This window comes from Arachis ipaensis, chromosome B08, assembly GCF_000816755.2.
Source record: "Arachis ipaensis cultivar K30076 chromosome B08, Araip1.1, whole genome shotgun sequence".
Lineage (NCBI taxonomy): Eukaryota > Viridiplantae > Streptophyta > Magnoliopsida > Fabales > Fabaceae > Arachis > Arachis ipaensis.
In genome coordinates this window covers 110,906,212-110,918,013 of record NC_029792.2, presented here as the reverse complement: position 1 = coordinate 110,918,013, position 11,802 = coordinate 110,906,212, and the positions used below count along the sequence as shown (strand labels likewise).

Genomic DNA, 11,802 nt, shown 5'->3' with positions numbered 1-11,802 from the left:
ATGTTTTAATTATATTTGTTACGGATCCGGTCTACGGATCCATGACCCGGTCCACGGATCCATGACCCGGGATTAAACCCAAACCCGGTTACCCGGGTCCTACCCGCCTCGCTCTTCTAGAGGGCTCGAAGCCGGCCCTCTAGAATTCCCAACCGACTTTCAAATTCAAACGTCTTCCTTATCTTAGCCAAACAAGATAAGATAAGACAACTACCATCACCTATAAATAGAGGACACAGGTCCCTCCAGGTATTCATTCATTCCTCACACCTTCTACCTCTTAGATCCATTCTGACTTGAGCGTCGGAGTGTCCTTGCAGGTACCATCCCCCATTGCTCCAGTCAAGTGATCCGGCATCTGCCTCAACCCGCAAGTTCTCGATCCATCTCTCAACCCGTACCAGAGACATCTTGTACATTGGCGCCGTCTGTGGGGAACTTGCACCGACTAAGCCGGAATGGGGGACGTACTCGAAGAAACCTCCTCAAGCCGGGATGACTCTCGAACAAAGAATCCGACCCCAGAACACCAGGAGGTCGCAAACCAAGGAAGGATAGCAAGTACCATCCACCACACACAGAATAAGGAAAATGATCACATCGTCACGGAACCGTGACACCCTGAGAAAACGGGGGACAAAGCGGCACAAATCATCCAAGATCTCTGCCTCCGAGTCCAGGAACTCGAAGGCAGATTGGCCGCTAAGGAAAGATACAATAACGAACACAGGATCCATGCAACTTCCAGATCAAAATCTCGCCACGGCAGATCGCCAACTCGACGACACGATAGGAGAGACGATCGCAGCACCTCGCGCGACCACAGGCGAGAAAAATCGCAAGAACCGCGATACAGCAAAAGGCACAACCGCAGCGCTTCCCGAGATCTGAGTCGTCAGCACGACTCGGACGAAGATCGGCAACACCGAGAAACCAAGCGCACAAGAAACGACCACACAATAATGGGAGCCACACCTTTCACGGAAAGGATTTTGAAAGCAAAACTCCCCAAAGGTTTCGATAAACCCACTGACATGAAGTACGACGGAACTAAAGATCCCCAAGAACATCTAACGGCCTTCGAGGCCAGGATGAACCTAGAAGGAGCGGTCGACGCAGTCCGATACAGGGCCTTCCCAGTGACCCTAGCCGGGCCAGCAATCAAATGGTTCAACGCCCTCCCAAACGGATCCATAGCTGGTTTCCACGACATCACACGAAAATTCATGGCCCAGTTCACGACCAGAATCACTAAAGCTAAACATCCCATCAACTTGCTAGGGGTCACACAAAAACAGGACGAATCCACAAGGAAATACCTCGACCGCTTCAACGACGAATGCCTAACGGTCGACGGGCTCACGGATTCAGTCGCAAGCCTTTGCTTAACCAACGGGCTCATGAACGAAGACTTCCGCAAACACCTCACCACCAAACCCGTGTGGACCATGCACGAGATCCAAAACGTCGCCAAAGACTACATAAATGACGAAGAGGTCAGCCAGGTCGTTGCTGCCAATAAACGGCAACACAACCACACCCAACACAGCAACCCGACACCACGACATAACCCACCACCAAGAGAAAATCAAAGAGACCACCCCAAACTAACAAACACAAACCGACCACCAAGAATCGGCAAATTCTCTAATTACACGCCCCTGACAACACCAATTACCGAGATATACCACCAGATTGCAGATCAAGGCATCATTCCAAAAGTGAAGAACTGAAGATTGATGGTTTAGAAGTTATAGTAAACTCTCGTTGCAAGTATAGTTACTAAACCAAGTAATCAACCTTTCTTACAAATGTTTTGGTTGTCACAAGTAACAAACCCCTAAATAAATTGATAACCGAAGTATTTAAACCTCGGGTCGTCTTCTCAAGGAACTACAGGGAAGTATATTCTTATTATTGGTTATGAAGATTGTAAATCGGGGTTTTGAAGATGAGGAGCAAGTAATTTGAATTGCAATTGAAATAAGTAAAAGACTGTAAAGTAAATAAATAACTGTAAAATAAACTTTTGGGAAGGTATGAGAAATTAGAAGTCCTATCCTAGTTATCCTTATCAATGATGATGAAGATTGAATCTTAATTCCACTTAGTTAGTCTTTACTTAAAGCAAAGAAAAATCAAGTGACTAATTAGTTAGATCCTCAAATCCTAGTTAATCCCTAAGGAAAGATTGGGATTGTTGAAGTTCAATTCAATTAGTAAAGATAACAATTATCAATCATATTTGAGTTTGATAACTCCTGAGTTACTGATTTCTTAACCAAGACCAAAAGGAGAAAAGTAAATCTATTGGAATAAAAATGTCTTCAGATTGGGAGTAACAATAACATAAATAAAAGAGAGCAATCATAAACTGAAATACCTCAAATAACATTAATTCAAAGAATAATCTGTAACATAGAAGAATTTATAAATTAAATTAGAAAAATAAATAAAAGGAACATTGAACCTGTGATGAAGAAGAAATAATCCTAAATCCTAAAACTAAATCCTAAGAGAGAGGAGAGAACCCCTCTCTCTAAAAACTACATCTACTCCTAAAATTGTGAATTATGAGAGCATGTTCATGTATGGATGCATTTCTCCACTTTATAGCCTCTAATCTGTGTTTTCTGGGCCGCAAACTGGGTCGAAAACAGCCCAGAAATCGCTGGAGAAGAAATCTGCCACGCTGGTTTTTTGCCACCGCGATGCATCCGCGTGAATCACGCGACCGCATCGCCTAGCGTCAGAGAAACTATGGTATATTATATATCAAATCGAAGCTCCGGACGTTAGCTTTCCAACACAACTAGAACCGCGTCATTTGGACCTCTATAGCTAAAGTTATAGCCGTTTGAGTGCGAAGAGGTCAAGCTGGACAACTTAGCAATTTCTCCAACTTCTTGTATTCCTTCCACTTTTGCATGCTTCCTTTCCATCCTCTGAGTCATTCTTGCCCTGTAATCTCTGAAATCACTTAACACACATATCAAGGCATCTAATGATAATAAGAGAGGTTTAAACATAGGGAACTTAAGGCCAAAGAAGCATGTTTTCAATCAAAGCACATAATTAGGAAGGCAAATTGCATACTCCGGCTACAACCAGATACCGATGCATCGACTTGACGAAGAAAAAACAGCATTCATCACCCCAGAGGGGATGTACTGTTACACGGTAATGCCCTTCGGCCTGAAAAACGCCGGAGCCACTTACCAAAGACTCGTCAATAAGATATTCTAGAATCTGTCCGGAAGCAAACTAGAAGTCTACATAGACGACATGCTCACCAAGACTGAGTCAGGCAAACAACTTGTCAGCGACCTTAACCTCATAATGAACACCCTACGGAAACACCAGATGCGACTCAACCCAACAAAATGTGCCTTCGGAATGGAGGCAGAAAAGTTCCTCGACTTTATGATCACGCAATGCGGAGTCGAAGCCAACCCAGAAAAATGTCGTGCCATCCTTGAAATGACAAACCCTAAAAACCTTAACGACATCCAAAAGCTCACCGGACGGCTCACGGCGCTATCCCATTTTCTCGGAGCATCGGCACAAAAAGCAATCCCCTTCTTTAAGTTAATGAAGAAGGGGGCCCCTTTCAACTGGGAGGCAAAATGCGAAGAAGCATTCAAACACTTCAAAAGAGTCCTAGCAGAACCACCGGTTCTCGCTAAACCCCAGACAGGGGGAACCCTGTACCTATACCTCTCTATAACAGAAGAAGCGCTCGCAGCGGCACTCATCCGCGAAAACGAGAGAAAGGAACAAGAACCTATCTACTTCCTAAGCAAAGTCCTACAAGACACGGAAACTCGCTACTCCCGCCTGGAAAAACTAGCCTTCACACTCCTCACGGCCTCCCGACATTTGCGACAATATTTTCAGGCCCATCCCATAACAGTTCGAACCGACCAAGCGGTCAAACAGGTACTACAAAAACCCGACCTAGCGGGAAGGATGCTAGCGTGGTCCATCGAACTATCCCAGTTCCAAATCATGTTCGAACCCCGGTACGCAATCAAAGCACAGGCCATGGCCGACTTTATCACCGAGATGACCCCAAGAAACTCCACCCCCGAATCATGGAAACTACACATTGACGACTCATCGAACGTCACCTCCGGAGGTGCCGGAGTCATTCTCGAAAGTCAGAACGGAGTCGTAATTGAACATTCAGTATGATATGAATTTCCAGTTTCAAATAATCAAGCGGAATATGAGGCCCTCCTGGCAGGCCTAGCCGTGGCCAAAGAAGTTGGAGCAAAGATCCTGGAAATAAATACCGATTCGCTAGTAGTCAGTTCCCAAATTAACGGAGACTACCAAACGCGAGATCCCCTGCTTCAACAATACCTTGCCAAGGTGAACAAACTAAAGGAAGAATTCATTCACATCACCATATGGCACGTTCCCAGAGAACGAAATGCCAGAGCAGACCTCCTCTCCAAGCTAGCCAGCACCAAACCAGGACACGGCAACAAATCGCTAATTCAAGAAGTCGTTAAATCACCGTCCATATCAACAACGGCTAACACTCACCTGACACTCTCCAACCAAGGATCATAGACCTACCCTATCCTGCAATACCTCCTCGACGGAACACTACCTGAAGACCCCAAAGAGGAAAAACGGACAAAGAGGGAAGCCGCCAACTACACGGTTGTCGCAGGACAACTATACAAACGCGGATTCTCGCAACCCCTGCTCAAATGCGTCGAACCCGGGAATACGGAGTACATACTCCGCGAAATCCACGAAGGTTGTTGCGGCCACCACATCGGAGGAAAAACCCTTGCCCAAAAAGTCATCCGGGCCGGATACTTCTGGCCCACGGTTATCCAGGACTCCATGCAGTTAGTAAAAAACTGCGATAAATGCTAAAGGCACGCCAACATCCACCAAGCTGCCCGCACCAGCTCAGCATCATATCGGCAGAGCGGCCATTCGGCACCTGGGGGATCGACCTTGTCGGACCCTTCCCTACGGCACCCGGACAATTCTGATACCTCATCGTCGCCATAGATTACTACACTAAGTGGATCGAGGCCGAACCTCTAGCCTCCATCACGGCAACCCAATGCCAAAAATTCCTCTGGCGGCAGATCATCACCCAATTCGGGATCCCTGAGATCGTCATCTCGGACAATGGAACCCAATTTGCTGACAAAAAGTTCAGAGAATTCCTAAAAGGACTACGTATATCCCACCGCTTCAGCTCGGTAGAACACCCCCAAATAAACGGACAGGTGAAATCCGCAAACAAAGTAATCGTCAAAGGACTCAAGAAGCGGCTCGACGAAGCCAAAGGACTATGGGCCGACGAACTCGGATCGGTCCTATGGTCATACCGAACAACACCCCAAATGACCACAGGAGAAACACATTTCCGATTAACATACGGTGTGGAGGCCGTCATCCCAGTGGAGATTGGAGACCCAAGCCCCAGAAAAACGGTCGGAGGTAACGACGAGGAAGCAGAGCGAGACCTCATCGACGAAGAAAGAAGCATAGCTCATGTCAGAGAGCTAGCCCTAAAACAAAGAATCAGCTTAAGATACACCCATGGCGTCATCAAACGAGAATTCGCACCCGACGACCTCGTCCTACGACGAAATGACATTGGAGCCCCGACCCCAGGGGAAGGAAAACTCACCCCCAATTGGGAAGGACCATACCAAATCAAAGCCACAATCGGAAGGGGAGCATACAAGCTCGAACGACTCAACGGCGATGAAATTCCGAGGACATGGAACGCCGCCAACTTACGATGCTACTACACTTAGACCGACCTCCCCAGGTCACCCCCTTTTCTCTTTGTTTTATGTCTTTTCTTTACCTACCTTCCCCCTTACAATTTTTCAATTTTAAATTTTAAAATTCGCTTAAGTGTCAATTTCGGGTACTCTTTCCCGCCATAGACGGGGGGTTTTAACGAGGCCCAACCATCAATAAAATTCTATTGAGCTATTTTCTATCTTCTTTTTCCTTTTTTAAATGTCCCAAATACAGAACAAGAACATGGCCACAACCGGGGGACCGATCACCCCTCGGGCCCGAAATACGGATATCCACGAAAAACCGACCTCACGACGGTCCCCTCATCCCAAACAAAGGGAACAAATAAACAAAAAACAGAATAGCTTAAAACGGAATACACAAAAAGAGGCCCGAACGGCCCAAAAGTCATTCACCGAAGTTCAAAAACTACGAATCCACGGTTACACGGCCCATGGCCAACCAAACATCCGAAATAAAACAGTTTAAAACAAACTAAAATAACAAAGTTACAATTAAACTATTCAAGGTCAACAATCTGGCCATCACGGACGGCCTTGAAAGCCCCCATCACGGACACATCCACACCCAGAGCCAGCACCGAAGCTTGAGCCCTCATCGTCTCCTTGGTAGCAGCAACAGCTTCCTTCACATCGGCAAGCAACACAGCTTTTTCCTCTTTTAAAACCACAGCCTCCGTTTTCAAGCCGGCCACCTCATCCTTCAACGTACCGACATCCGCCAAGAGCACGGCCACCCGAGAGCCTTCCGGACAATCACGGCGGAGCGAAGAAGAGATCAATAAAGGGACTTAGCCTGAAAAGTCACATCACACTCACGAAAGAAATCTTTCGTGCCCGGCATGAGGTACTCGTCAATGAAGGCAGGAGCGTCAAACGGCGATCCATCACTGACGGAACCGCACCCTCTCCCTCCACCATATTCTCGCTTTCAACATCCTCCGACCTCTTCTGCTTCCGGGAAGCACCCTCTGGCGACACCACAACGACATCATCATCAGCCTCCACACCCCGACCCGACCCCTCGGTACCACCTTCAGTCAACACGAGATCCTCAGAAACGGTTCTCGTACCATCAGTGGGTCGCGAGTTCGGAGTGGAAGGAGTACCGCCAGAAGAAGTCCCCTAAGACAATTGAGCCTTCAACCGGGCAAGAGTCGTCAAACCTCCAGCCATCTCAACTGCGAAATAATAAGAAGCATAAGTACCAAACTCGGAACCTCCAAAAAAAAAATCACACACCAACATAAGTCCGACAAGTAATCGGGTCCCCCATCACATCCCTGGGGTTCAGAGGGCGCTCCCCAAACAACTGCCATAACACGACACTCTTAAACCCGTGAAAAGAATCTTCATACAACCCGAAGACCCGGCGATGAGGCTGAGCTCTAAAAGACATATATCCCTTCTTGTGCTTTTCCTCCTTGGTCGGAAGGGTACACAAAAAGAGGAAAAGGAAGACGTTCACCGAGGCAGGGAGCTCCAGAAATTCACAAACAAACTCGAAAGACCGTATCATCGCCCAGCTATTCGGATGCAGTTGGGACGGCGCCACGGAGCACCGGCTGAACAACTGCTGAACAAATGGGGAAAAGGGGAGCCGAACACCAAGTCGGGTAAACATCGCCTCGTACACCCACATCCAGTCCGGAACGGTCGGGGAGTCGAGGTTGGTATAGCAAACCCTCTCGTCAATCCCAGAGAGTGAAAGCTCGTAGTGGCATTCGGCGTCGCCACCCCCACAAACAGCCCCCTGATCACGGAGCCGCTGGAGGTCCGCCTCCGTCATCCGCGACGGCGTCCCCCATACATCACTAGTAACCCAAGAAAAAAGGTCAGGGACACCCCCCGCAGGGGCCACTGGAGCCCTCACACCTAGGGGTGGAAAAAGGCCAGGCGGCCTGCCAGGGGCCTGCAGCCTGGCCTGTGTTTGGCCTGGCCTGTTATAAAATAGGTACAGGCCCAGGCTCTTTTAAAAGCCTTAATACATTAATAGGCCAGGCCCAGGCTCACTAATTAGCCTTATAGGCCTGTCAGGCCTGCCTAGGGATGTTAAAATATAAGTAAATATATAAATAATTATTTATTATTAATAAAATTATGAGATATTTTAAATTTATTATATTTTATTATAAATATTTTTGTATATTTTAAATATGTTAAAAGTTTAAAATTTTTTACAAATATTAAATATATGACATATTACATATAACTATTTTTATTAAAAAATAATTTTTTAAATAATATTTTTATTTTTGTAAAAAAAAATTAGCAGGCCTTTTAACAGGCTTCAGGCCAGGCCAGGCTGAATAACAGGTCAGGCCTAGTACTTTATAAAGAGCCTATAACAGGCTGCAGGCCAGGTTCAGGCCAATCAACTGTATGACAGGCTAGGCTTGTTAAGAGCAAAGCCTGGCCTGGCCTGGCCTGTTTCCATCCCTACTCACACCCTCAGTCCTTTGATGAGCCATACCTAAAACAGCGATGAGCACCACCGTCAGCCAAACCTCGCGGCAGAAAACGGTGGAGGAAACTAAATAGACACCACTATACCCTACCAACTACACAGTGGCGCTCATCCCCTCATAAAACCCACTACCCCAGGGAAAATGTTTGCCACCGAACAAAACCATCATACAGAGACAATTCCAATCTACACTAAAACAGGAACAAAAACGTCTAATGCAAAGGAAAGCAAAGCACAAATCATACAGAGAGCAGGAAGAAATAGAAGGATACCAACCTGATAATGCAGAAATAGCAGAGCCTGAAAGGAAAACTGAAGTTCAACTTCAAAGAGACCAAAAAACACTACAGAGAAAAGAAAAATTTCCTTCAGAAGAGAGAGCGAAAGTGAAACGAAATGAAGCAAGGAGAAAAGCCAAAACGGTTTTCAAAAGGGGTAGCAAAAGACACAAATAGCCCTAAATAATAAAGGTGCGTTGGGGCAATGAAGGAAAACGTCCCCTCGTATTAAATGCCCCCTTGGGAAAAAGAAAACAATAAAGCACGCCTCGAAGAACGCAACAGACGCTTTGAACACGGAAGGATCGCGTCGAACCAGAATGGCCAATCTTTGGCACGACCATCAAAGCCAGGTCCGGGACACCGACTTCCCCTCCAAAAAGCCAAACGGCTACCCGAGAAGAACTAAAGACCCAGCTCACGGTCAAAGCCACACCTCCCAGCGACAGACTGACCCTGCTCGCTCTCCCGCTGCGGGGGCAACTGTTACGGATCCGGCCCACGGATCCATGACCTGGGATTAAACCCAAACCCGGTTACCTGGGTCCTACCCACCTCGCTCTTCTAGAGGGTCCGAAGCCGGCCCTCTAGAATTCCCAACCGACTTTCAAATTCAAACGTCTTCCTTATCTTAGCCAAACAAGATAAGATAAGACTACTACCATCACCTATAAATAGAGGACCCAGGTCCCTCTAGGTATTCATTCATTCCTCACATCTTCTACCTCTTAGATCCATTCTGACTTGAGCGTCGGAGTGTCTTTACAGGTACCACCCCATTGCTCCAGTCAAGTGATCCGGCATCTGCCTCAACCCGCAAGTTCTCGATCCATCTCTTAACCCGTACCAGAGACATCTTGTACAATATTAAATACAAAAATATCAAATGGTTTTAACCTTGGATGTTTTTGTAGAATAATCTCTAATAATTTTATTATTATTATTATTATTATTGAGTGACTATATATATATTATATAAGAATTTAATGAATAAATTTATCATTATTTTTGTCTAAAAAATACAAAAAATATAGTACAATATTATTGTGCAATTAATAATAATAATTATTTTATTTTATTTTATTTTTAGACGGAGGACTGTTATGTCTAACAGAGAGAAACGTTGGGGATTGATTTGTACATTAATTTTTTTTGGGGACTAAAATGTCCATTTTTAAAATCTTTGGGGACTGATATGGATAATTACTTTGCCGGAAAATGAACTGGGGACTGATTTGTCTGCTGGAGTAAAATCTTGGGGATTGATCTGTGTATTAATTTTTCTTGAGGACTAAAATGTCCGATTTTAAAATTTTTGGGGACTGATATGGGTAATTACTCTAAATTATATTTATCCAAAATTCTCTTATTAATTTTATATATATTTCTTNTAAAATTTATTATAATTTAATTATTTAGGTTGATCTAGATTGAACTTCTAAACAGCTAAATCACAAAAGTAGAGCAGTTCAATAAGACAATAAGTCAATAGCTGGTTCGATTCTCAAAAGCTTGGAAAGAATTGAAATTCCTGGTTTGTTAGAATTCAGAAAGTATTGTATTTTCTTTTTTAATGAAAACGGGGCACGGGACCAGAAAGATTGTAATCAATTTTTGGTATTAGAAAGTAATGCAATTACTAACCACAAAAATGATTGGGCCGGAAATACACTGTAGTTAACGGGTAAAGAACCAGAGCGAGGGCCTATAGAAGAGCCCACAATATGAGTTATGAGTCAAAGTAAACAGGGAAAACGGTTGAAGTTTTAAAGAGGGAGGCGAGGTTGCTTCCAAAAGAAAGCGAAATTACATACACACATACACGCACTCTCCATCGCAGTCAACATCACATGCTCCCCACCTCATCACTCCTCCACCAAACTCTCTCTTATGCATAAAACCACCAACCCATGTGGACATCCACCACCACCGCATCCAACATCTCCCCTTAAATACGACGTCGTTTCCTTCCCCACCCTTCAACCCTATAATCATCATAACCGTCATGATCGTCGCCACCGCTGCTCCTGGACTGCCGCGATTTCCCAGCGGTTCATGGTGACCGCTGCCGTATCAGCCGCTGCATCCTCCTGGCTCCACAACAGGCGGATCCGGTACCTCTTCCTCCTGCTCTGCTCGCCACTCCTCCTCGTCCTCCTCTGCGCCGTCCTCCCGTTTCTATGTGCCGCCGAGCTCTGCCTCCGCCGTCGCCTGTGGCGGAAGCTAATCCGCGACGAAGAGGAAGGGAGATGCGGTTGCGGCTGCGAAGAGGAAGAAGAAGAAGAAAAAGGGCTTCTTCATAGGTACCTGGAGGATCAGCTTCTTTTGGTTCGATCTATGTACGATTGCGGTGACATTGGAGAAGTTGAGGAGGAAGAAGGCGAAGAAGATCCTAGAAGGGTTGTAGATGTTGAAAACCTTAGTAGTTGTAGGATTCCTCTATTGAGATGATGAAAAACAAAACAAAGGAAACAGAAAATTTCCTTTTTTTTTTTTCTTTTGGGATAATTTTAGAACCTTTTTTATATAGATGATGGCTAATTTTCTTCCTTGATTTTCATTTTTGTTTAACATCATAGGAAAAAGGAATTTGTGTATTGAAGTTGTATGTACTGGTTGAGGGTTTACACTTTGCAGCAAGTTGCAATTATTAACCTTTACTTTACTTTTTCTTTTTTGTTAATATTAAACTCTTTAATTGTATTTCTCTGAGTTTAATTTATTTTCTCTTCTTGTAATTAACTTCATTGGATGTTCCACAGAGCTTTCCAGAGCAACATTTCATTGTATATGCATAGTGGAATTTGGCATCGTATATTGCAGGCAATCCATTCATTTTTAAGAGTTCGTTTGAAAAATTAAAAGTACTATCTTTATACAAGACTAATACATAAAAGTGTATGATCAAGTGTCTTTCTAAAATGTAAATATAAAAAGTTTTGACTGAAATATTTAATAAATGACTATTTGTATCTATAAAAGATGAAAACATATATATATCTACACTAGATTGAAATTGAGTTACACATATATATATCTACACTAGATTGAAATTAAATTTGTAACTCATGAAGGTATTTTTGTAACACTGGTAGATATTTTATGTGAGTACAAATTTAGTTTTAATTTAGTATGGGTACATATATCAGTATTTTTATCTTTTATGGATACAAATAGTTATTTATTCAAATATTTATTAAATAACTTTAATAAATACCCTCACAAAAGACCATGAAAGTAACGCTAACAT

The 11,802-nt window shown here is 44.3% G+C and overlaps 1 protein-coding gene across 1 annotated transcript; it reads left to right on the top strand.

The window, feature by feature from the left end:
- On the top strand, window positions 10,198-11,270 carry LOC107612910. The gene has a single exon (XM_016314695.2). The coding sequence runs from the start codon at window positions 10,443-10,445 to the stop codon at window positions 11,001-11,003; it is 561 nt and encodes a 186-aa protein (XP_016170181.1). The 5' UTR covers window positions 10,198-10,442; the 3' UTR covers window positions 11,004-11,270.

Coding starts and splice junctions, on each gene's coding strand:
- LOC107612910 (XM_016314695.2), top strand. CDS start 10,443: ATGCATAAAACCACCAACCCATGTGGACATCCACCACCACCGCATCCA.